The following is a 26,758-nucleotide window of genomic DNA, read 5'->3' as shown; positions in this document are numbered from 1 at the left end:
GGCCTGGTGGGCCTGACCTAGTCCTACCTGCAGGGTAGCCTGGGGGGTTATGCTGCACGGCGTTCAGCTCCAGCAGCAGGCGGTCGAGTTCAGAAAGGTTGCTGCCCAAGGAGGAGCTCATGACAGTGGGTGAAGGCTCGGCCGACTTCTGCTTGTTGGGGAAGCTTTGAGAGGCAAAGGGAAGACCTTGGTGAGAGACGCTCCCCAGCTGTGGCGGCCCCCAAATCCTCAAGGAGAATAAGGCAGAGGGGATACAGCGTCTCCACCGGCCAGAGGACGGAGAGCGGGGAAGTGATGTGGCAAGAAGAGGGGAGGAAGGAAGTCTTGCTTCAGTTCTTGAACCTTCCTCAAAGCAGGGCAATGTGAGAGCCAGCCCAGCTGCTGCACGGTGATGGCAGATAAGGCCACCGGGCCAGGTGAGAGGCCTTCTGCCGTCTAACCCAGTGACCCTTGAGGCAGAATCCCCCTCCCATCCAGCGCTGTGCCGTGCCTGTCCCTGGCCTCAGTGGCCTCTGCCTGTCAATGCGCAGGATTCCCAAGCAGGGGGAGGAGCTGGGCAGTACCTGTACACGTGCTCTTCCTCGCCAGCTCGGGGACACGGAAGGCCGACGCCGTCCTGGGGGTTGGAGGCACTGGAAGTTTTAGCACTGGAGCCGTACACAGGGGACGGGGATGGAGGCTGCAGGAAGGACAGTGCTCAGAGCCTCCCCGGGGAGGAAAAGGAACAGCCCGAGTCACCCCCGGAAGGCTCCTGCTCACAGCCAGTCTCACCAGGGAGTTTCCACACTCTGACCAGGAGACAGGTGATTAACACTTGGTCACTGCCCCCTCACGTGGCGGCGGCGGGTGGGGAGAGCCAGACGCTTCCCGCCTCTTCTCCCTACTTCCCTGATCGCTGGCTCCCCGAGCCACTGCCAGACAAGCTCCTTGTGCCCTGAAGCTGACTTCCGAGGCCCTGTCCCCACCTTACCTGCTGGTGGATGAATCGGGAGGTGCTGGGCTGCCACTGGTCTAAGGGGTCAAGGACCGTGCCATTGAGGGCCTCGCTGGACGGGGGTGGAGGGACAGGGGGTGGCACGGCAATCTCCTGGTATGTGTGGTTTCCTGTTGGGTACGAGTAGGGGGTCTCCTCAGACAAGAACACAGGCCGTTTGGAGATGTGGGAGGTCGTGGACTCCAAGTCTGCCAGCAGGGCGTCTGCAGAGAGAAGGCGTGGGGAGCGGGTAAGAAAATGGATCCTGGGGACGAAGTCTCCAGTGGCAGCGCCCTCCCTGCCTACACCCAAGAGTTAATGACTTCTGAGCACCTGCCCCGCCCATGGGAGAAATGACTAGCCTCAGGTCAGGAAGGTACCAGCCCAGACCAGCCTGGCTAAGAACAGCTCCCAAAGCTCTTCTCCCCAGCCACGAAGAAGGTGCTCTGGAGGTTCCTGGGGCCGCCCTGAGGGCTCTCCTACCTCTGGGAGCCAGGCATCTGCGTTCCCTTCCAACAGGGCTGTGCAGCTGGCTGGCTGGCCGGCCGGGAGTCAGAAGTACCTGCCTGGAACCCGCACTCTGACTCCGCAGGGCAAGGCGGAGAGAATGGGTGGGAGGGGCCCCACGTCACGGGGAGGGGCCTGGGCACTGCCAGGTCCCACTTAATTTCCAAGAGCTTAAGCCCGCTCAGCCCCCAGCCTGGGGGGGCCCCTGGGGTGATACCTGCCCTCCTGACCAGGTAGAAGTCTAACCTCAGGCTCCAAGCTCCTCCTGAGAGCCTCGGGGCTGCTGTGAGAAGTGTGAGGGACAAGGCTGGTGCAGCGTTCCCGCCCCCACCCCCCGCCCCCGTCAGCAGAGAGGGGCAGGACTGCTCTGTAGGCTGTTTCTGCGGAAGCCTGGCAAGCAGCCTGGCCCCAGAGGCTCCAGGGCCCCACTATTCTGCTTTTAACAGCAGCAAGGGAGCCGAATCAGCCCTCAAGTGCAAGCTTCCATTACCCTGGCACTAGGCAGCCCGCAGGGGGCCCTGCATCTCCCCAGTCCCCAGACAAGAAGGGTATAGCTGGAGGGGTGGGGGCAGGAGCTGCTGATCCTGCCCTCCTGGGACCCTCAACAGCCCCACAGCCTGGCCCCACATGCCATGCCCTCGTTCCTGCTGTGTCACCGACTAGTTCACTCTCCCCCCACTGCTGGCCTGCTGCAGTGGGGGAACTCGGTCCCTGGCCCTTGTGATAATAATCACCAGAAAGCAATGGCTGGATCATGGCCGTTTACTAGTAACAGGCACTGTGTTGGGCACGTTGCATACGTGGTCTCAGTTAATCCTCCTAATACCCCATGAAGTTGGAATTCTCACCCTCCCTTTACAGACAGGGAAACCGGCTTCAAGAGGTGGTGGGACTGGCCCCAAATAACAAAGCCGGTAAGTGACAGGACTGACTCCTCAGAGGCCCCAAACCCCAAAAATCTGCCCTGCAAGAGGCTGCTGTGATCACAAGATGGTGCCAGATTTAAACAGTACAACTTCCTGAATGACGGGGCCCAAGCTCCGAGAGCTGCCAGTCTGATCCTTCCTGGTGGCCCTGTCCCCAACCCCACCCCTGCTCAAAGGAAGTAAGAAAGAAGCAAGGGCCTCACCCAGGGCCTGGGTCTGTGGGCCCACACCTCCCAGCTACGTGCCCTGATGTCCTATCCCCAAGGCTGGCAGCACCTACCCCAGGCTCCTACCCAGCTGATCAGAAGCTCGTTCCAAGGCCTGGGATGTCTCTGACTTCCAAGGAAGGTCAGTTCCTGCAGCCCCCGACTCCTCCAGGTCCTTTGGAAGAAGTCTGACTTCCTATCTCTAGCAAACCGGAACTAGAGGGAGTCTGTGTGTCTAGGTAACAGTGGAAAAGGAACCAGTGTCCAGGGCCAATCCCAGTGGCCTCTCCACAGCCACACCTGCTGCCTTGGCTTCACAAGGCGTCCTGGCTTCCTCTGGGCCCAAGCCAGCAGGAGGGGTGGGGTCCCTCCTTCTCCATCATGGGCAGAGCCAGCCCCCAACAAGTGCAAGTCCAGTAGGGGTAACAAGGGCAGCTGCCATGCCTGAATGCCCACCACATGCCAGGAGTTTCACCTGTGTCACCTCTCTTTCTCCTCACGATACCACTAGCACAGATGGCAAAACTGAGGTTCAGAGAGGCAGAGGCACATGCCACACTGCCTGAGCTGGCTGAAGTGACACCGCTGGGACCTGAACTCGGGTCTCTCGGGCTCCACTCAATAGAAGACAGATGGTTAAGCTTCCTTGTCAAACCTTCTGAGCCAGGGACACCACCAGCCTCTGCACCAAACACCTTCTCCCACCTCACTCATGACCTGACTGCAAGCCTGGCTTATTGGTTCACGGATGGATTCTGGTTTATGATTTAAACAGGCTCTTTTCAACACAGATACATCTGTTGGTCAAAAGGACCAGTCCTGGGGGATGGAGAAAAAAGATCTGTGGAGTCAAGCCAGACCTGAGTTCAGTCCCAGCTCCTCTATCTACACTACCCACAGCCACAGAGCAAATCACTTAGCTCCCCACCTCACAGCACTGGCGTGAGCTTTATATGGGATAGCAGATGCTATAGTACATGGGAAGCTGCAAACACCACACCTCAGGTGCTTTGTGAAATTCAGAAAAAGATTTTCCTCCAAGGAGGTCAGGTTGGGTTGCAAAGTGCTGACTTCTCCTAAGTCCTCTATGGGCACGATCTGGGCAAGACAAGAAAAGGGCAACCTTGAAGAGAAAAGCAAAAGCAAAGTAATAAAGTAACATTCAAAGGAAAACATTTGGGGACTTCCCTGGTGGTCCAGTGGTAGAGAATCCACCTTACAATGCAGGGGACGTGGGTTCAATCCCTGGTCAGGGAACTAAGATCCCACATGCCGCGGGGCAATTAAGCCCACGTGCCACAACTACTCAGTTTGTGCGCCTCAACTAGAGAGCCCGCGTGCCGCAAACTACAGAGCCCACGTGCCCTGGAGTCTGCGCGCCACAACTAGAGAGAGAAAACCCACGTGCCGCAACTAGAGAGAAGCCCGCGCGCCGCAACGAAAGATCCCGCATGCCTCAACTAAGATCCGACACAGCCAAAAATGAATAAAATAAATAATAAATCTTTTTTAAAACACCCCAAAAACAGAGTGAAACATTTGTGGATGTCAGAGAGCGGAGGCACACCACTGTCCAAACTTGTGTCTGAGTGAGAGTTAGGACGTGCACAGCCACCGGTTCTGCGGTGTAGCTTCCTCCTCTCTCTCCATCCTTGGTCTTTGCTCCGTGATAGACAGGACTTGGTGCCACTGTCCCACCAAACCCCTCACAAGCGCCTCAGGGGAGAGCCAGGAATACAGGAGGCACAGAGGAGTACTCGCTGGCCTCTACTTTGGATTCCTATGGGTGCCGAGGCCTGCTATCTCCCCAAAGGCTGCAAAATGGTGATGGGCCAAAGTCTCCTTGCAAGCTCAGCAAACTCCTCCCCGGCCTGAGTGAACAGAGGTGGCAGATAGAGTCCACTTGCAGTCCACAGTGGGGGCGGGGGTGGGGGGAAGGTCCCCAGTTTTCAGCTACAGTTACTGCCTGGTGCCAGCTCTGAATACCCTAGGGGCAGGCTCAGGATTCCTTCTACACATACCCCGAAGAAGGTGTCAGAGAAAATGGTGCCGCTGGAACACACCCTCTCTCCCACATGTTTGGAGGATGGCTTCCATACACACAGAAGCAGTAAGCAGTCAGGGCTCACTCATTCAGCCTAAGGAAGGCCTCAGACTTCCTCAGCGTCGCTCCACTAAGCTTCTGGGTCCAGGCCTGAGACCACCGGAACAAGTCAGAGCAACTAGGACCACCCTAGTCACCCTGGGGAAAGAGCTCTCTCCGGGGCTTCCCAGCCCCTTGCTGGAGGAAATCACCCTAGATTCTGCAGGCGTTTTGCCTCTCCAGACCAGCGGATGCAGGCTCTGTCACTTCCATCCAAGAAGAGGGAAAGCCCAGGTCTCTGGGAGCCTATCCAGTGTATGTGTGGAGAGGGAGAGTTCTCCTTTCGAAACTGGGAATGGGGGAGTTAATGCAAAGTTTCCAGTCTACCAGAGGCAACCAGCTTGTTGCGCCCTGGCAGCGAAGGGGTGCAGACCGTCCTCCGCTGCCCGCCAGAGGGAGCTATTGGCCCGTCGGCTCTCCGCCACAGGGAGTAACCGAAGGTAACCTCGCGCAATCACGGAATTTTAGAGCCGGGGAAGACCCGGGAGCCCCAGCCGGCCATGGGTGCACCGGGAAAGTTTCAGTGCCAGGGAATGCCTGACTGAGCTGGAGGGACGGAGCAGGCTGTGAGGAGGCGCACAACGACGCCAGAGGGGGGGGGGCCAAGCCTCTGGGCCTTGCCTGCAGCACACATCATCTGAAGGCGTGACTCAAGAGTGACACAAGAGACAGACACATGCCCTAGCTTCTAGTGCCCAGCGGCTGCACCTAAGCAGCCACTCAGAGGGGTTGTGGCTTCCACTGAGAGGCTGCCCAGGAGCAAGCGGGTGGGTGGGCACAGCGCACGGGGCCAGGACAAGGTGAAAGGCCCTTCCCTGGGCCCCAGCAACCATCGGCCAGCCGAGCACAATCCTGAGGACAGGGTCGGGGGTGGGGGGTAGCCGCTGGCTCTGCAGCCCTGAGGGGGTTAAGACTCAGGTGCCCAGGCTCTCTGCGCTGGGAGGGAGGAGACTCGGGGGCCAGTTGGGCTGCATTCCAGGGCAAATGCTGCAGCTGCTCCCCTCATATTCCCAGACCAGCTCAAGCGCCCAGGACGGAGGGAGCCCCAGGCCCCCTCACATCCCCAACATAGGGGATCTCCGCCAGACTGAGGCTTGGGGGCCTGGGTTGACCCACAGACACACGGCGCCCAATAATAAGTTAAAGAGACTCAACTAACCACCTCCACCTCCACCCCCAACTGGAGTATAAAGACAAGTCAAGCCTCTTTCACAAGCCTGGCTTCCTCCTACCCAAGCCCGGCAACTTCTTAGTATGTGATAAAGACTATCAAGATCGGAGACCTAGAGCTGGATGGACGCCAAAGAGAGTGAGATAAAGGGCCATCCAGGATCCTCAAATGTGGCGGGGGGGGGGGGGGGGGGGCGGTTACCAGAGCGATTTCATTCTCCCTCCCAGGCTCTGAGGACACGAGATGTTAGAACTCACACAGGGGAATTCTGAGTCACACAAACTGCTCTGTGGCCAAGCTGCTCGTCCAGCTGCTTAACTGCTCTCGTACCTCGGTTTTCCTGTCCGTCCAATGGGAATTCCACCACCTTACTCACAGGAGTAAGGATTACATGAGAGAGTGGATATAAAGTGCCTGCTTTAGCACAGTCCCTGGAATAGAGCACATGCTCAGTAGATGGAGTTCCCTCCCAGAGAGATGGTTAGCCCTGGAGGGGAAGGAGAAAAGCGCTTCAACATCCTGAAGGCAAAGGATGTTGCAATCCTAGATCATCAGTTAGGGGCACCATTCTGGGGAAAACAAAGTCACCATGGAGAAGCCTGCCCAGCAGATCTTCATGATGGGGCAGGTACATGTGGGGCATCATCCCATCCCAGAGTTCACAGGCTCCCCTGCCACACCAGCGCTAGGCCAATCTAAAAGAGGTGGGGTCCTTTGGCCACCAGGAAGACCCCAGCATGACATGCCTTATATTCTTGATACCTAGCCTAGAAGAGGCCCACAATAAGAACAAGGCTCAGCTCACCCACCTTCTTTCTGCAGGCCAATGTAACTCAGCTTTCGCAGCTCAGGCAGGTGTTTCCTTGGGAGCTGAGAAGCAGAAGGAAGGTGTAGCAAACACTGCCCTGAGAGCTCCAGCACAGCCATAAGGGACTGCCATTGCACAAGGCCTTCCCAGGCCAGGGCCAACTGTCCATTCCCTCCATTTATGGTGAGACCCAGACTCTAACAGAGACAGCAGCAGTTTGGTGAGTCCCTTCCCCACCGGACCTGGAGAAACCCAGCCTTTCAGCCTGCCTACCTTGCTGGGTTCAGAACTGTGGGCAAGAGAGGTTTCGGCCCCCCTGCTGACCACCTGCGCAGGCTTGGTGGCCTCAAGTGTCAGAGCAGAAGCTGCCCAGCCTCCTTACAGCTGCCCAAGCTCAGTACATAAGCAGTGAGCGGGGCTCGGCCCTTCCTAAGGAAGGAGCTGTGTAAACAGCAGGACCGGCTCCCCTCTACGGGGATGGTCTCATCTCGGCCCCTTTGCTGAGACTCTTCCAGATTAGGAAGGAGAGCAGGACGAGAAGGCGTGTCTCCCCCTCCCCCAGCCCTGAGCACATGAGCAGTTAGAGCAGAGGTAATCTAATCCAGGGCAGCAGGGCACTTTTACATGGTGAGTAACTCCCCAGGAATGGGGAGCTGGGTATATTTATCCTGATAACTGTCCTGGGAGGAAAGACAGATCTGTGACCAGTAAGGGCCAATCTACAATTTAGGCCAGATCTGCTCTGTACTACCCAGCCCGGGGACCCAGGGCCTGGACACCGACTAGGAACTCAATCTCCTGAAGGGCCTCCCCTGCCAGTTTGGGTTCTTGTCAACCGACTGCCTCCTCTCCAAGAATTAAGGGGCCCTGTCTATCTTGCTTGATGCCATATTCCCTGCAGGTAGAATGAATGGCTGAATGACAGCGGGACTGTGAGGACGAGGAAGATGGGGAAGGAGCCATGAACAGAGAAAGTTGCCAGTGCCAGGATGCTGTGATTCCAGGCCCAGCCTGCTGGGTGCCTGTCATCGGGTCGGGCATCTTCTCTAGCTGTAAAACGGGCAGAACCCAATTTGTTCCCATGCCTGATAGCAAGCTCTGAGGAGGAGATAACGTAATTTTGGGTGAAATTTACACAGAACCTTTCTGGAGCTCTTCGGAGTTTGTCTAAATCCAAGATACTGCTATTATCTGAATCCCAGACAGCGAACTGCTCTCCCTAAGGGGTTGGAGGAGAAACAATCGATACTGGAGTGTCATTTAAATATTTAATAGCAGTGCCTGGAGGTTATGAAGAGCAGCCACCATTCTCCTTCGCTGACTCATGCCTCACTCAACAGGAACTGCAATTTTACTCTCAGCCCTGAAGGAAGTGTGGGCTGGGGGTGACACAAAGGAAACCAGGGGAGACGGCCAGGAGTCTTCCAAGCTGCTGCTCCGAGAGGTGGGAGGCGGCCCTCTGGAGGAGGCGTTTCTTGCCTGGGCTTCCCACATGCCTTAGTAGGGCGGTTTCCTGTCTGCCCTTCCTTGCAGGGGCTGACACAACGTGAGTGTGTAGGCAGGTTGGCTCTCTTCACTGGGTGCCTGGCTGGCGCCCAAGGTCACAGAGCACAGGTAACCAGAGACACGAGAGAATAAAGGCGGAAAGGCAACTCCAGAGGTCACTCCGAGCTCCAGGCAGAAGCCCAACTGTGCCAGGCCCCATCTGCACTGGGCACCCACACAGGACCCCCCAGTGACCAGGCCCTGGGCCACGGCGGCTTCCCCATCTGATGGGGCTCCAGCAGGTTAAGCAGCAACAGGTGGGAGAAGCCGCCCAGGTATACTTTGCACACCTCCACTCCCCCAAGATGGGCCCAGCAGCAGGTCCAGGCTGACTGGACAGCGGAGTCTCATTTCTGTTGTAAATAACTCATCTCTGGGTCCGGGATCAGCGGGCCCCACCCTCCTCCAGAGGGCCCAGAACCCAGTGGACGCATTTCATTGGTCAGATTTCATCACCTCCTCGGGTCACCCAGAGACTCTGGACTTTTTTAAGGTCGTGTCTAGGGTCCAACTCCAGGCCCACCCCGCGGGTTCCTTCAAAGGGTAAAACGTGGATTTACATACAAGATAGACAGCATTGAACCCAGGCGGCTCAGGGGCTGGAATTTTTCTCAGCTATTCCAAATCCACCCAATCCATTCCTGCAATCTGGGCTTTGTGGCAAGTCAGTCTGTTGCAGAGCAGGGCGGCTCCGGGGGCCTCTCACCCCTGCTAATCATCAACAGAGGTTAGGAGGGGCTTAGAAGTGAGTCATCCGCCCTACAGAGACCCAAACAGAAAGTTCAAAAGTTGGCCTGTTCCAGGAATGAGCTGTAGTCTTTTCCCGATGTTTCTGGATTTCATAGCACTACTTACCCCCTCTTGACCAGTCAAGCTCTGACTAATGAACACGGCTCACGGTGGCCACAGGACAGGTCCGTTCTTCCCCATCTCCGGCAGCTAGGCCATTTCCTGACCGCACTCTCTCTTGCCGGCCTTCCCCGGTTCTCCTACAGCACCTGTGATATCCTGCGGACCTCTTCCAGCTCCCCACATGTCACTGTCACCAAGTACCATCCGTTCTTCCTTCACGGGGCCTCTCCCCTTTACTTGCCTCCCTTTCTGTCACAGGAAGCCAACAACTTAGACCGGCATCCGAATCCACACTCGGCCCCTTCTCGAACTCGCCGGCAGCGCCTGCCCTGCGCTCCCCCATTCTAACCCTTGCAGCAGACGACAGCAGTGTGAACTTGAAACCTCACCCCTTCTGTGCGCGTCCACTAGACCGCTTGCCCTCTGAGGGCAGGAACCTCCTCCCCCCTTGCTAGATCCACAGCGCGAATACCCTCATGAGCCTCTCGGACAGTGACTGGACGTTTGCCAAGCCAAAGAGAGTCAGAATACTCAAGCCACCATGACCCTCTCTGCCTACAGAACGAGATCGGAACCCCTGGGGTTGGCATTCTGGTCTTGAGCATCTCAGAATACAGCCCCGACTGGCCTTTACCTTCTCGGCCCGCTCACTGCAACCTGCCTTGCTGGCCAAATTGGGCCCCCTCTTCCCTTTCCCCAGCAAAGTGCCTTTATTCACAGCACTGAACATACCTCCCACCCCCATCATCTACAGGGATATCCACACCCCCAAGGGGAGCGTGGAGGCCAGGGGCACAGGTAAACCCAGAACACCTTCTGAGGATCAAACTGACTCAGAAGCAAAAAAAAAAAAAAAAAAAAAAAAACTGACTCAGAAGCAAGAAATTGAAATCACTGCCTTAAATTAAAAGGCTACTTTATGGAGTCAGGTGCAAAATGCAAATGAATTGTAAGATAAGAACTGAGGCTTCAGAGAGACCTTTTTTGTACATGCACATGGGGGCTTAGGTGACATTTAAACAGCCCCACAAAGCCATCCTGTCCATACCATAGATCTGTCTTCCCATGTGACATTGGGAGCTGGGACAATCACATAGCTCTCTCTATACCCCTCCTGGCATCCCAGCCTGCATGGCAGCGTGGCCGAGTGGAAAGAACGGGCCTTCAAGTAGAGAGGGGGACAGGTTCAAATCCACACCACTCACCAGCCTGGGTGGCAATTCTGGGCTTTAGTTACTCAGATAGCTCATAGAGCACAGGGTGAGTAATCAATGAAAAAGTGTGCGAAAACCACCATGGCTGGGGAGAGCCTCCCAGGCCTCCCGCTGTGACACAAGGAGACACTAGGGGAAAGAAACCCACATCATCGCATCATGGCATCATTGCTGACTTTCATCTCCCTAAGGATGGGAGGGGGAGGAGGCGGAGCCAGGGACTGCGGCCAGGAATCTTGGGAGCTGTGACAGGTCTGTCACTAACTTGGGCCTCCTTGCTGAGCAAACCACTGACCTCATCCCTCTGTTCCTTGGGTTCATTCCAAGTCCTCCTCAGAGAACATCAGCTGAGCCCAGAAGCCTCCAACTCACTCCCTAGCAAGGACAGAGGCGAGAGCGAGAAGATACAGGGCTCCAACACCCCCCAGCCCCATGCCAGCTCTGCCACCTGCTGGGAAGTCACTGCAGTCTGAGAGCTCTGTGGCATTGAACCTGGCATCTCGGCAATAGAAGGAGCTCAGTCTCTGACCTCCCAGAGCAAGCCCAGGGCAGAGCAGCCTTTGCTCCTGCCACTGAGGCTCCGAGCCCTGCAGAGTGCCACAGAGGAACGTAAAGACAGGGCCGCGTGACCAGAAAGAAGCTCAGACAAGGGGGCACGGGGAGAAACGTGCAGGCCTCACAACCCCATTTTATACATCAGGACAAAGAGGCTCAGAGATGTCTGATGAGTACGCTCTGCAGCCTGGCAGAGTTCCCCACCCCGACGAGGACAGCTCTGCCTGACTGCAGAGCTCACCCATGTTCTTTCCATGACACCCCACTGGGAGAGGAACATCGCTGTCAGCAGCTGTCCCTCATTCTGCCAGTCACCACTCTCCACACTCTCCGTTTCCAAAGCACCAGTCTCCAGAGCCCCTCGAGCAGTCCAAGAAGGCTGGCCACTGGGGTGCCCCTCCACCCTGGCCTCTGTTGGGGCCCTTGCTCTGGGCCTCCCTTCCTGTCTTTGCCCCTCAGGCAGGGCCCTGTGCCACAGATGAGCCCCTAGTGGTGGCACGGGGAGCTCCATGTTCTAGGCTAACTTGCTGCCTGGTAGGTCTACTTGCAAAAGTGTTTTCCACCCTGTTGCCCATCCAAACAGCATGATGCAAGATGGGGCTGCCCCAGGCGCTGACCTCCGCCCTCTTCTTATCTGCACAGATTGAGGAGCCTGGGCCATCGTTCTGGGGCACAGTGGCTCCCCAGCCTCCACCAGAATCAGGCAGAGGTGGCAAGAGAATCATCAGGAGACAGACTGGCAGTCAAGGCTCCACTGAAGGCACCAAACAGCCAACTGAGGGAGGGACAAAGAATCTCTCGTACGATCAATCAGCCTGAGGTGTGCCACCACCTGTCCTTAGCTAAGGATCATAAAGTATGGACATCTGCTATTTATTTGCTTTCGCTGTTGTGTGCGCCTGCGCGCACGCGCGTGCGTGCGTGCGTGCGTGTGTGCGTGTGTGTGTTATGCGGGCCTCTCACTGTTGTGGCCTCTCCCGTTGCGGAGCACAGGTTCCGGACGCGCAGGCTCAGCGGCCATGGCTCACGGGCCCAGCCGCTCCGTGGCATGTGGGATCCTCCCGGACCGGGGCACGAACCCGTGTCCCCTGCATCGGCAGGCGGACTCTCAACCACTGCACCACCAGGGAAGCCCTGCTTTCGCTGTTTGAAAATAAGCTTAAATGGGTTCATGCCTGTCAGCCCACCCACATGTGTTCCAATATGCTTTCCTGAGGGACAGAAAGAGCTGGAAGGTGCTCAGAACCCCAGGCAGCGCCCTCCAGAAGAAGGATGGGCAGCTCATGATCCTTATCTGTCACGAGTATCATCTGGAGGGTATGACACTGCAGAACACAGTTGGAACCACTATCTGAGATAGTCAAGAGCAGAGAAGGGGCAGAGGGGGCAAGAAAGAGCCAGGGCCAGTGGCCCCCAGTTGACCCTCAATTACACTTTCACTTCCCTAGAAGTATCTATGCCATCCAGCCCTGGTCTTCCCAGTTTCACAAGTTTGGAAGCCATCTGCTTGGTTTGGGGCAAGACAAAATTCTCGGGCTGCCTGACTGACTGTTGGTACCTCCTGAGTAAGGGAGGAGCCCCAAGTCTTGGCCCAGTCCTTCCCAAGCTCCCCACACAGGCCCTGGTGGGATGGTGTCGCTGATCTACAAAGGAGAGATGCTTCCAGCCATTTCCTGAGGCGGTCAAGACAAATTTCTCTGGAAGCCCATATCCTTGCTGACTCTCTGCACTGGGAATTCGGCCTCTTCCTGGACAGGGAGGGAGCAGATGGAGGCCACAGTCCTCACGACTTTGGCTAACAAGAGTCACACTGGGAAACCACAAGAGAAAAAAAGGAGGGAAAGACCTGCCTGAACGTAAAAGCATCCAAGGACTGTCAGTCTCGCTGGCAGGGCTCACATGTAGGGACATCAAGGTACAGAGGAGGAGGATGGGGTGGGAAGAGAACCAAAATAAGCCCCTGTAGTCCGTCACCTAGAAGCCTACCAGCCCCAGAACTGAAGCAGAGAGCCAAGCAGATGCCAAGCCTCACAGAAGAACCGAACAGGGTGGTCTGTGCCCCGGGGCTCACGTGGCAGAAAAGGTCCCAGGGCTCAGCTTGGCTTGGCATGGCTGGCCTCCCTCCACCATGCCCAGCTGGTTACATCAGGAGATTGGCCAGGGTGGTGGGGGAAGTATCCACCTCAGCCCTACTTTGGGTTTTATTGGAGGAGACATCTGGGGCTCTCGGGAATCCAACCCAGCAGAGCTAGGACAGATGGCAAGAGCGGTACCCCCCCAAGCCCCCCCTCACAATTGAAGAAAGCCCACATGCAGCAACGAAGACCCAACACAGCCATAAATAAATAAATAAATAAATAAATAAATAAATGTATTTATTTATTTAAAAAAAAAAGTGCAAGTCTCCTTATGGTTACCAGAGGAGAAAGCAGGGGAGGATAAACTTGGGATTAACAGATCCACACTATATAAAAGAGATAAACAAGGACACACTGTACAGCACAGGGAACTATATTCAATATCTTATAATAACCTATAATGGAAAAGAATCTGAAAAAGAAGATATATATAACTGAAGCACTTTGCTATACACCTGAAACATTGTAAAGCAACTATACTTCAATAAAAAAATAAAACTTAAAAAAAAAAGTGCAAGTCTCTGTCCCCATCCACCCCCTCCCTGTTGTACCCCGAACTGTGAGGTCTCCCTCCGTGGGCACCGTCCCTTGCAGGGAGTCGGGGGCGGGGGGGGGGGTGCCTGGTCCCCCCACTCCACTGTCCTAGCCCACACGTAGTTGAGGTAGGAGCTGGGACGAGAGGAGTCAAGTCTCACTGGCTGTGAACAAAGACTCCTGTTTCCACGTGAGAGGGACAAACTTCAAAATCCAGGCTCAAAGCGCAGCCATGGTGCTCTGGCCTGGCGTCCAGGTCCTCTGAGGGAAGATCCCAGGGGTGGTGCCACCCTTAGAGCCAAGGGCAGTTCAGTGTGCAGTGGCCGACAGCAGGAAGTGCCAGCAGCCACTGGGGGTGGGGCTGAGCCCAGCCACTCAGGCCAGGAGCACAGACTCCCGGCGAGGGCAGATTTTACAGTTCCTTACTTGCCCACGCCTACCTACCCTTCTGGTGAAATAGGAACCACACATGGCTAAGGGTTGACCCAGATAATCTTCCAAGAGCTCTTTCAAGTAATGAACTCTGATTCTTCTTCCAGAGGGGATTCTAGAGGCAGCAGGACCCGGGGAAGGGGGGTTAAAGGAGGCAACAGAGAATATGGCAGATGCCACCAGCCCTAGGCCTGCAGGCTGCATCCCACCACACAACTCCCTGGATGTGTTTGTGGGTTTTTTATTGGCTGCAGGATCTTAGTTCCCCGACCAGGGATCGAACCCATACCCCCTGGCCCCCTGCAGTGGAGGTCCCTGTTTGTGCTTTTAAAAGAAATCTGAGTTAGTCTTAATAAATTGAGAGATTTCACATGAAAGCCAGATTGTCTGGCTTCCCAGGAGCAGTCAGAAGAGCTACCAGTAGGGGTCTACTTACCTGCAGGGCCACCACTGGCTGTAGCATGAAATCTAACGCCCTTTCTTTTTGGCCCACTCCAACCATTCACAACACCCACCGGCCTCAACAAGTACGTGAGTTTGCAAGGAAATGCAGTGTGGGTTTTGTAGTTGGAAAACTTCTAAGTCCCAGCTCTGCCACTTGCTGGCACTGCACCTCTTTGAGCTCACTTCCTACATCTGTAGACTGGGTATGATAACAGCCTCTGACATCATAGGGATGGGGGAATTCCCCAGGACCTGCCTCCTCCTGTCCTTCCATCCCTCTCCCTGGGTGCCGCCTCACCTTTACCCGCGGTGGCCCCGATAGTGTCTACAAACACCATGCTGGGCACAGAGGTGGCAAAAATACAATGTCTGGGGACTCCCCTGGTGGTCCAGTGGTTAAGACTCCATGCTTCCACTGCAGGGGCATGGGTTCAATCCCTGGTCAGGGAACTAAGATTCCTCATGCCACACGGCGCAGCCAAATAAAAGTGACAAAACAAAACAGTGTCTGTCCCCACAGAGCGCTAACTAGTGGAAGATTGTCATAATCTGGGCCAGGGGGAGAGAGCAGAGGTTTTTTTCCAGGCACAGGAAGGAACAGAGGCAGAGGTGAGACACAGCCTGGCAGACAGAGGGGGCTGGAGCTCAGAGCACAAGTCCCAGCTTGGGGGAAGAGGAGCGCAGGAGCTGTGGAGTCTGGACTTACAAGGGCAAACCGTGGGGGGGAGGGAACACAGGACCAGGCTTGCGTTTTACATCAGTGTGTGCAGGGGAGCGGGGAGGGAGGCGGGGCTTGACCAGAGGCGGCCCCAGAGTCACAATGCTCTAAATAAAACTAGGCGAAATCAAGGAGACCTGGTAATTGAGTGGCTATGAAGACAGAGGAGTACAGGATGCCTCCCACGTTTGTTTCCTGCGGGAGGACGGAACATCCACCAGATGAGATAGGGCAGGTGGGAGGAGAAGCAGGGCCTCGGGGAAGAAGGCGCACAGGAGAGTCAGGGTGACAAGGGCAGCGATCCAGGACAGGCAGAGCCACGGGGCTACCCAAGCCCAAGGACCTTTCTTTTCCCCTGGCCAAGCCACCTCTGAATCTCTCCGGGGCCCAGGAAGCAGAGGTTTGGGGAACGATACAGTGCTGCCACTCCTGTGTGCTCTGGCCCGGGTGTGGGGAAGCTGTGAACTACATGTAGCCGGCTCTGGAATTCTCAGAGTGCTCACCCCTCCCTCAGCCCACTCCCGCGGTGCCCAAGTCCAGCCCTGAAATCCAAATACAAAGCTGCCCCCATCCCCTGACAGCCCCCCTCCGGAAGAGGGGTAAAGTCAAGCGTGTTATCACAGGAACCAGGTGCTTCCTGTCACACAAGCATACAGGCTCACCACTGGGGCCAGCGGGCCCAGGACACAATCTCAGGCCCCAAACTCTTGTGGAAATGCCCTTCAGAACTGGCCCAGGGCTCCACCGCAGCTGAGCCGGGGAAGAATTTGCACTGACAGAGCTCAACACCTAACTGGAGGATAACAGAAGCCCCAGAGGCTGGCCCCACCTCAACTGCCATACCAAGGCCACCCAAAAAGGTCAATCCACTGGGGAAACAAAGGCTAGCGACTGTCCGTGGCCTTGTCGCTCAGGCTAAGTTTGATGAGTCTGTAAGATCCTGTTGGGACAACACACGGTGCCACAGCAGAGCCCATGAACTTATTAGCACATACACACAAAAGCCTCCTCCCTCCAGGCCTTTGCACATGCTGTGCCGTCCACTCTCCTGTCTTCTTTTCCAGGCTAAATCCTTTCTTATCCCTTGAGACTCATCACAGTTCAGTTTCCTTTTCTGCAACACGAGTATAAAAAGCATCCGTTCTACCTACCTAAATAAATAGGAACACGTGGTTTCTATGCTGGGGGGGGTCTCTTCTGTAAGAGATTTCCAAATCTTATTATGGAAAATAAACATTTTGGAGGGGGCGGGGATTCCAGCTTTTTTATTTTTCTCCTTTTACACAAAACAAAGGAGAAATAATACAGGATTAAAACTGCAAAAGTAGTTAATTGGTAGAACACATATACACAAAAAAAATCCAAAAAAAAAAAATCCAGATAGGAAGAAAAGCCTGCTTACAATGAGGAAACACAAATAAATTAAGGTACTTTGGGGACTTCCCTGGCACTCCAGTGGTTAGGACTCCACGTTCCCGATGCAGGGGGTACGGGTTCGAGCCCTGGTTGGGGAACTAAGATCCCTCATGCTGCATGGTGTGGCCAAAAAAAAAAGAAAGTCAAACATATGCTACATGGGTGACACTGTTTATAGCAACATTGAAAGGGAGAAGACAACACTTATTTAGGGACAGATACACCACAATGTACAGGTTTTACAGCATTTTCTGTAAGAGATTCCCAAATCTTATTATGGAAATCCTTATGATTTATATAAAGGATGAAAGTGTGGGGCTTTTCTAAATGTCAAGACTCCAGTTAAAATAAGCACACATCAAAGAGTCAGCCTAGGGTACCATTTCCTCCAGGAAGCCCTCCCTGACCACATTCCTGGCACAGGGCTCCAGGTCCCTTTCCTTTGAGTTCCCAAAGCACTGTGCACATCCCCTATGACAGCACATATCAAACCAGTAGGAACTGTCTGCCTGAGTGCCTCTGTCCCACCAGCTTGTGACAGCTCATTAAGGGCAGGGAGTCTGTCTCCATCCATCTTTACCTCCTTGCATCGAGCAGAGCCCAGCCCCACCAAGCCCATCTGTTGCTGAGACCTGCTCACCACTGCAGTCCATGCCATTCCGGGCTTCTGTGAGCGCTCAGTACATGCCAAGCACCATGTGGGCGAGCAACACATAAGCACAGGGCCCCAGCCCTCCCTCCTCTTCTATCCCAGGAAATTTCCCTCTACTGTGATCTAGTTACCTCTCCAACCGGCACCACTCCTGCCCTTTAAAGAAAAAAAAAAAATCAAAGGAACACTGCACAAGACTTTGTGGCCTGAGCAGAGCAGCCCCTGGTGGTACATAAGGTTTCAACTCACTGTGTGGCCTGTCTGGCTTCCTCTGTGGGTGGGGGAGGGCAGGTCAGGGAAGGGGGTTGGCTCACAAGAGTGAGGCAGCTGGCGGGAATCTGGTACCCGGGCAGCCAGGCCCTGGGGCTGGTGGCACTTTCACTTGGACCTGGAGGGGGAGGAGGAGGGCAAGGAGGAACAGGGAGAAATGCAGCCCCAGCATCCTGCAGATTGGATCCTGTCACACCTCTCCCTGTGGGGCAGAGGAGCAGGAGATGGGAGCTGGAATGTGTGGATTTTCTGAACCCTGGACCACTGGAATGTGTTAGCAACACCAGCCATGGGGCTCTGTAGTTGAAGCAGCTGGTAGCATCATTGATTATCACCACCAAGCCACAGATGAGACAGCCAAAAAGCACGCACGGATTAGCGATGCAGAGGGAAGCTCCACAGGCAGGGGAAACTCGCCAGGAAAAGAAAGAGGACAACAAGTTTTTGGATGAGAAGCTGAAAGAGAGAGGAAGGGAAAAAAATAATGTTTTGCAAACATTTTTGTTAATTTCTTCAGACTTAAAAAAAGCCCTTTTTACAAAGGAACAAAGAGTTCCAGAAATAGTAAATTTGCGGGTAAATGTAAAAGCCTAGCAACATAGTGTGGGTTTTATAATATAAGTAGAAGTAAGATTTATGACAACAATAACACAAAAGACGGGAGGGGAGAATGGGAATATCTGTACCGTTGTAAGGTTCTTACATTATATGTGAAGTGGTTTATGATTTGAAGGTAGACTGTGTTAAGTTAAACCTGTAAACCATACAGCAACCGTGAAAAAAAAATAAACCAATGAAGTATAGCCAAATAAGCCAACAGTGGAGATAAAATGGAATCTTAAAAGATACACCATGAATCCAAAAGAAGGCAGGAAAAGAAGAAAGAATAAAGAACAAATGGTAGAAACAGAAAACAAGTGGCAAGATGGTAAACTTACACCCAATTGTGTTGATAATTACTTTAAATCTTAGAAGGTCTATACACTCCAATTAAAAGGTAGAGATTGTCAGACTGGATAAAAATGCAAGATTCAAAATAAGCTGTCTAAGAAAAACACTTTAAATATAAAGACACAGATAAACAGTTCCTACCAGTTTGATAGGTATAAAACGATGGAGAAAAATATACCACACTCACACTAATATCAAGAAAGCTGGAGTGGTTCTGTGAAAATCAGACGATGTGGACTTCCAGACAGGAATATTATTAGAGATAAAGAAAGACACTTCATAATGATAAGAAGTCAATTCGTCATGAACATGTAATAGTCCTAAAGTCATACACATCCAATAACTGAGCTTCAAACCAGATAAAGCTAAAATCGACAGAAATGAAAGGAAAGAAAGACAAATCCACAACCGTAGCTGGAGAGTTCAACTCTCTAATTGACAAAGCTCAGTAACTGAGAAAAAAAAACTTTCAAAAGGAAGCCGAAGGAAGATATAATCAAATAACCCGAAAGTTGTAGAGCAGCAGGACAGAGAACCCACAGAGGGCTGAAGCAGAAGTCGCTGGGGGACACCAAGGAGCAGGAAAGGCTCCTCTCTTTTTTCGGGGCCCACAGACCTCTCCCAGAGGGGAGAGAGACATACCAACTGACACTATACTTCCCAGTGGTTTTCACTCCCTGACAAATCTGGGTGGGAGGGCAGTGTTCACACCTGCCATGCATCTGTTTGATTCGTTTCCTCAATCACTACACTCCCAAGCACACTGTGATACACACACACACGAAATACACACATGCACACATACCAGCCTGTCTCCCTCACCTCCTCCCTCCCCAGTGGCATCTCTGAGTGGGAATCAGAACAGTCTACAGGAATCAAAGGGGGCTGTATGGGACAGTGGCTTACAGCAGTCTCCAGATTCCAATCCCAGCTCAGCCACTTACCAGCGATTCACTTCAGGCAAGTCACTTACCCTCTTCATGCTTTAGCATCTGCACCTATAAGAATACCTACTTCACAGGGTGGTTGTGAGGAAAAAAAATATATGGTAACGCAAGTCAGGCACTTAGATCTGTGCCCGGCACAGGGTAAATGTTATATTAATGCTGGCAACTGGTATCCCAAATATGTAAATACATATGCATTGAAGAGATTATACAGAAATGTATAAAAACAGTTACTGTGGTTATCTCTGGACGATTATCTCCCTGAGTTTTCATTATTTCCTTCTTTGTGCATCTCTGTACTTTTTAAGTTTTCTGCAATGAATGTGTATAACACTGATAATCAGTATTAAAGAAAAGTTAAATATTAAAAGGAACATGAATATAATTAGTCCTTTTCATAGGCATTTACAACAACATAGTAAAATAAACTTTAAAAACAATGAGGAAAACTACTATACATAAAATAGATAAGCACAAGGATTTACTGTGTAGCACAGGGAATTATACCCAAAATCTTGTAATAACCTATATTGGAATATAATCTGCAAAAGAAACCCCAAAGAACAAAAAACTGAATCACTATGCTGTACACCTGAAACTAACACAATATTGTAAATAAACTTGAATTAAAAAAAGAGAGGAAAGGACTTCCCTGGTGTTCCAGTGGTTAAGACCCCATGCTCCCAATGCAGGGGGCCCAGGTTTGATCCCTGGTCAGGGAACTAGATCCCACATACCACATCTAAGAGCCCACATGCCACAACTAAAGATCTCGAATGCCGCAACTAAAGAACCAAGTGCTGCAACTAAAGAACCAAGTGCTGCAACTAAGGAAACGGCATGCCACAACTAAAGAACCCACATGCCCCTGTGAAGATCCCACATGCTACACGGAAGATCCTGCACATGGCAACAAAGATCCCACATGCCGCAACTAAGACCCGGCGCAGCCAAATAAATAAATAAATCAATTAATTAAAAAAAAAACGAGAGAAAAATAAACAATGAAGGGATATAAACGTAAAAGATTTGAAAACAGGTATTCAGATAAATACTTGAATGAGAATGTTCATAGCAGCACTATTCACAATAGCCAAATTCTGGAAATAACCCAAATGTCCATCAACAAATGAATGGGTAAACAAAATGTGGTCTATCTATACAATGGAATATTATTCAGCCATAAAAAGGGATGAAGTACCGATACATGCTATGACATGAATGAACCTCAAAAACATTATGCTAAGTGAAATAAGCCAATCACAAAAGGCCAGGTATGGGGCTTCCCTGGTGGCGCAGTGGTTGAGAGTCCGCCTGCCAGGGACACGGGTTCGTGCCCTGGTCCGGGAAGATCCCACATGCCATGGAGAGGCTAGGCCCGTGAGCCATGGCCGCTGAGCCTGTGCATCCGGAGCCTGTGCTCCGCGACGGAAGAGGCCACAACAGTGAGAGGCCCGCGTACCACAAAAAAAACCCAAAAAACAAAAACTCTACACAAAAGGCCAGGTATTGTATCATTCCACTTCTACGAAATGTCCAAAATAGGCAAATCCATTGAGACAGAAAGCAGATTAGTAGCTGCCAGGGATTATGGGGAGGGAGTAAAGGGAAGTGACTGCTTAACGGATACAGGGACTCCTTTGGTGGTGATGAAAATGTTCCGAACTAGACAGAGGTGATGGTTGCACAAATTGTGAATGTCCTAAATGCCACTGAATCGTATACTTTAGAGTGGCTAATTTTATGTTATGTGAATTTCATCTTAGTTTAAAAAAAGTGAAGGGTATGTATATCACATGCATGCTTATGTATTTACAAATGTGTAGAAGATGAGTGAGTAAGATACACGGCAAACTGTTAACTACAGTTACCCCTGGTGGGGGAAGGAAGGAAGGACTTTCACTCTGTACCTTTTTCTTTTTTGTTTTTACAATAGGTATGTATCTTCTTTGACATAAAAACTTTTACAAAGTAAGTAACAATACTGGATACAAAATGGCATGAGATGGGCTTCCCTGGTGGTGCAGTGGTTGAGAGTCTGCCTGCAGATGCAGGGGACACGGGTTCGTGCCCTGGTCCAGGAAGATCCCACATGCCGCGGAGCGGCTGGGCCCGTGAGCCATGGCTGCTGAGCCTGCGCGTCCGGAGGCTGTGCTCCGCAATGGGAGAGGCCACAACAGTGAGAGGCCCGCGTACCACAAAAACAAAAACAAAAACAAAAAAATGGCATGAGAAAGGTCTCTAGAAGAAAACAAGGCTTGAGGATACACTGTGGCAAGTGCGTGGTTCTAGAAATGAAGAAAACTAGGAAGCCGGATATTCCCAAGAAGGGCTAGAAAGAGGGAAAAAAGCACAGGCTTGTTCTGCTATGAAGTGTCCCAGGCAAGTACTGTCTCCTCAGAGGGTCTCAGTTTGTCCCTCTGTAAAACAGGTGGGTTGAACCTCATAAGTGATTTTCAAATGATTTTACATTTTTATTTTCAAGTTTTTGAAAAACCACAAAACCCCTTTTGCAATTGCAGTCTTCAGTGGAAGCCCAATATATAAACAGATATGAAGTGAGCAGCTCTGACTGAAGAGGTGATCGGCAGAGACCCCAACCACAGGAGTGGGTGACATCCTAAGGCCTCTTCTAAGAAAGACTGAAGTCCAGAACCACAGAGAACCACAGGGCTGACTGGTCACACGCAACAGAACATTTGGAGGAAAAATCTCACAGGCAGTAGAAGCAGGGAGAAGAGAATGGGCAGAGCCGGGATGAAGCCCAAGCCAGTGACGAGGAAAGGAGCTGCTACCGGCAATGCCATCAACAGCCAGCAACCAGCAAGCCCAGGGTCCCCCGGGGCAGATGAGCTGTGACACCCCTGGCCCCATGCCTCTGTCCAAGATCAGGCAGATAATAGCTGTCTCCAGGTCAGAATTCCTGCTGCACTAAGGGTGAAAACAGGATGTTTTGGAACAGATAATCACAAGTGACCACAGGAAGCATGACAACCACCTCCAGGTGACACTCCTCTTCTTCCCCAGCTTGTTTCTGGCGTGGCTGCCTCAGCAGACCAGGCAAAAAGACTTCCAGTGCGGCTCTCCAAAGACAGAGAAGAGGCGGGAATTCTTGGAAATTTTAGGACAGGGCAGAAGAGACCATCTGAGGGGTTCAGACAGGGAGGAAACAAGGCCACCGAGCTATCTCAACAGCTCCCTCACCCCAAAGATGCAGCTAGGCTGACGCTCCTAAGGACGGTGAGGAAACCACACATCCACTTGTGAGGACATAGGACTTTCCAAGATGGGCAGCATGTAACCAAGCGAGCCCAGGAGGGAACCAGGTCAGGTCTCCGACGAGGCACGAGTGTAGTGTGCCAGGCGCCGTGTCCGCTCCTTCATCCCCGCCCCAGAGGAGCCAGCCCCATGCGGCTGTCCTGCAGCTCACCAGTGATGAGAACCCACCCCAGTCGGTCAGCAGAGTCCGGAGGGAGTCCACGGGGCAAATGGTAAATCCGGAGGAAACCAAGTGCAGGCTGTGGGACACTCCCATTTCCACCCAAGGAAGAGGAATATTCCTGGAAACAGAGAGCAAGGAAAAGCCTGGCCACGACTCTCTGAACCACTTCAAACCAGAATGGGGTCTGGGACTGACCCAACAGATCGGCTGCCCCTAAATGGGTACAGAGGCAGACAGGGGGCAGTCTAGGTACTGGGTCCACTCAGCTGACAAAAGCCACAGTTCACGGCCCAGAAAACCAAACTCTCCCTTGTTCTACTGCTACTAGGAACCTCACTGGCCTAGACCCATCCTGGGAGGTTTTGTAGATGTCACAGACCATCCTTTACAGCTTGCCTTGGCCAGAGGAAGGCCTGCGAGTTCTGGGAGAAGCCCTGCACTGATCCAAGAGCAGCTCTCTGGCCGCTCTCAAATTTTAGTCTTAGATGAGCAATCAGTATAAACCAAGCCACCAAACAACGTCCTCCTCCACCGCTTCCTCCTCAAAGCCACGGAAGAGGCTCAGGGGAAGCGAGATGTCACACAATCAAAATCCAACTTAACACCACCAGCACCAGAACATGACTATTTCACCTGCAGAGCAGAGCCCCAAACACTCGTCCTCACCCCACAGGGACACGAAGGGTCCCAAATCACATTCTCCGGGGAGCTAACAGAGCTCAGAATCCTCCCCCAGGCCCAGCTAAATGGCCATCCAGGTACATGTGCTCTAAATGCCCGCCACCAAGGCCACAGCAGACACAGGCAGCAGAGTTGTCAGGTGGAAAGGTGACAGAGAAAGCCAACCCCCCCCCCAGAGCAATGTCTAGATTATTCCAGGGAATAATAATGATAATCGTTACCGTTTATTGAGTACTTTATAGCATTTCAGGAAATGCGCCTGTTTCACAGATGAGAGGGCTGAGGCTCAGGGTATAAGGTGACCTGTCAAGGTCACACAGTTGGCAAGTGGCAGCACGGATACATACCCAGGAGAGGAGGGGCTGATAGGCGAGCCTGTGTTCTTTCTGTGGCACTACGCTGCCTCCCCACCTGCCTGGAACCCAGAGGGTTTCTGGCTCAGATTCTCCAACGGAGGAAGTAGTTTGCTGGAGGTTCAGCATCATGATGGGTGTCTGCAGTTCATACTCATTTAATCATCAGCCACCTTCAAATATTTATTAAGCAACTGCAGAGAGAACCAAGCCATACTCGGAGGTTAGAGACACTTGAACAGCAGGTAAGATCCCTGTCTTCAATGGGCTTACAGGGCAGAGGGGGAGACAAAAGGAAAAAAGCCCAGTGTACACAGATCTGTGAAGTTACAGTGAAGCGGGAGGGTCAAGAGGTTGGCTAGTTTTAACCGGAAAAAAAACCTTCTCAAGAAGGTGACTGCAGCTGAGACCTTAAGGGCTGAGAGTGAAAGGAGACGGACAGGTCAGGAGGCTATTTTCTGCAACATGGACAAGGGTCCAGACTTCGGGCAGAGCTAAGTGCTTGGAGTGGTCAGAAGTCAAATCTAACTCAGAGAATGCAGTTCAAGAAGCCCCCTAGACTTGGCAACTGTGTGTTTGCCGTAAATGCAGGGCAGAAAGAAAGCATTTTTAGAACCTTCCAAAGTGGGCCCGCTGCAGGCAACAGAGAGGGCCGATGCAAGGGCGGGAGCTGTCGAATTCAACAAACCAGTGCCATGAAGGATGGGCGTCCAGTGTAGCCGACTTTGATTTTTCGAAAGAAAGAACATACGGATTTTTGGGTGCAATCTCCTGATACTTTAAATACTGGCAACTAATTCGGAATTTTTGTTTTGTTTTGTTTTGTTTTGTTTGTTTTTTGGGTTTTTTTTGTGGTACGTGGGCCTCTCACTGCTGTGGCCTCTCCTGTTGCAGAGCACAGGCTCTGGACGCGCAGGCTCAGCGGCCATGGCTCACGGGCCCAGCCGCTCCACGGCATGTGGGATCTTCCCAGACCGGGACACGAACCCGTGTCCCCTGCATCGGCAGGCGGACTCTCAACCACTGCACCACCAGGGAAGCCCCGGAATATTTTTAAATACCACGCAGGCCAAGTAACACGGGTCTGCAGGCCAAATCCAACCTGCAAATTCCCATCTCTGCGTTAAGGTTTCCAACATGAAGAACGAAAAAGAGAAGGGGGTTGGGCACTCAAAGACCTAAGATCAAGTTTTTACTACATTATCTGTGGTGACACTGGGTGTGACCCTTTCTATGTGCCCTGAGCTGCAGTTTAGCTTCCTCATCTGTAAAATGGAGGAAGCTACCACATACTCCAAAGGGCTGTTGTCAGAATCATCAACAATGATGAAGCACGTGAACATGTTTCCTAAACCTTAAAATGTTGCAGAAATGGGGCTTCCCTGGTGGCGCAGTGGTTAAGAATCCCCCTGCCAATGCAGGGACACAGGTTTGAGCCGCGGTCCAGGAAGATCCCACATGCTGCGGAGCAACTAAGCCCGCGAGCCACAACTACTGAGCCTGTGCTCTAGAGTCTGTGAGCCACAACTACTGAGCCTGTGTGCCACAACTACTGAAGCCCGTGAGCCTAGAGCCCATGCTCCGCATAGAGAAAAGCCACCACAATGAGAAGTCTGCACACCGCAATGAAGAGTAGCCCCTGTTCACCGCAACTAGAGAAAGCCCGGCACAGCAATGAAGACCCAATGTAGCCAAAAATAAATAAATAAAATAAATAAATTTTAAACTGTTGCAGAAATGGTTTAACACAGGCCAAGAGAAGGGAAGGGGCAATAACAGAGAGAGCAGACAACAAATGAGGCTGTGAAGAGAGAGTGAGAAGGAAATGAACTGGGTCTTTGCTGGCGTGCAGACTGGAAGAATCTGGACAATAGAATCCACGTCAGGGGTGGAAATATAAATTTAGGAGTTGCCAACACACCAGTGATAAAAGAGGTCACGCAAGTAGATAAATTTACCTGGGTACCTAGGAGAGAAACAGGGAGCCCAGAAAAAACCTTTGGGAAAATGCAATGTTGCGCCCCACAAAGGGATCAGAGAAGGAGGAGGGGAAGGAAGCAGGGGGTTCTGCGGAGAAGCAGGTTTTAAGGAAGGGAGGGGAAATATGGCTGCTACAGAGTGAGATGCATTCTTAGCAAAAAAGAAAACGTGGAAGAACGGCCCAGGCTGCATTCAAAACAGAAAAAGGAGCAGGCTAAAGAAGTTAGCAGGGGCAGATGGGGTGGAAAGGAAACCAGAAGGAAAGGGGATCCAGGTGTATCTGCGGATGGGTCACATTAGACCACGGATGTCGACACTGATGGGAGATGCTGGTAGGGTAAGGGGGGCGCGCGGGGAGTTACAGGAGGTGTTGAGGTGGAAAAAAGGGGACACAGCAAATAGCAGACCGTCCTGGAGGTTCTGTCTGCTGTGTGCTGAGCGCTCCCACGTCCGCATCACGAGGCCTCCTGACAACGAGGGAGGCAGCAGCTCCAGGCTCAGTTCACAGCCCACTTGCAGCAGGGTCTTTCTGTTGTTGCAAGAGGGCTGAGTGTCCATGGCTCATTCAAAAAGGCTCCCAGACTGGCGTCCAGGAGAGTCGAGCCGAGCCGTCTGAGGATCCTTGCGCTGAACCGAGAGGAGATCCCCGGAGGCCTCTGCCTACCTTACTCATGCTAGCTCACCCTGGGTTCCACTCTTTCAAACGGCTGCAAGTGTGTGACTCGTTCTCTCCAACAAGAAAACAGAACAGAACATGGCTGTTTCTGCCAAGAGAGTTCTGAATAAGCTGCATTCCATTTCATTAAAACAATTACCTGAGTCCCAGCCAAGAATTACATAAAGCTTCCTCCGAGCACCACCCCTCCCCACCCCCACCCCCATAAAGCACACATCATCCTG

At 52.5% G+C, this 26,758-nt stretch overlaps 1 protein-coding gene across 15 annotated transcripts in view; it reads right to left on the bottom strand.

Annotated features, from left to right (window-relative positions):
• PXN (paxillin) overlaps nucleotides 1–26,758 on the bottom strand; it is a 45,029-nt gene that overhangs the window by 10,878 nt on the left and 7,393 nt on the right. For 2 of the 15 annotated variants that reach the window (XM_060121952.1, XM_060121955.1), the window contains exons 1-4: nucleotides 6,736–6,906; nucleotides 971–1,197; nucleotides 564–679; nucleotides 28–164 (exon numbers count right to left, since the gene is read on the bottom strand). In XM_060121952.1, the coding sequence (XP_059977935.1) occupies nucleotides 28–164; nucleotides 564–679; nucleotides 971–1,197; nucleotides 6,736–6,853 (598 nt within the window). In that variant the 5' untranslated portion in view covers nucleotides 6,854–6,906. Of the gene's footprint in view, nucleotides 1–27; nucleotides 165–563; nucleotides 680–970; nucleotides 1,198–6,735; nucleotides 6,908–26,758 lie in introns of those variants that run through there. The other 13 variants (XM_060121957.1, XM_060121958.1, XM_060121960.1 and 10 more) reach the window with 10 other exon arrangements.

Source organism: Lagenorhynchus albirostris, chromosome 14 (genome assembly GCF_949774975.1).
Source record: "Lagenorhynchus albirostris chromosome 14, mLagAlb1.1, whole genome shotgun sequence".
NCBI lineage: Eukaryota > Metazoa > Chordata > Mammalia > Artiodactyla > Delphinidae > Lagenorhynchus > Lagenorhynchus albirostris.
Note: the sequence above shows the minus strand (reverse complement) of the source record. Positions and strands in the feature narration are given on the sequence as shown.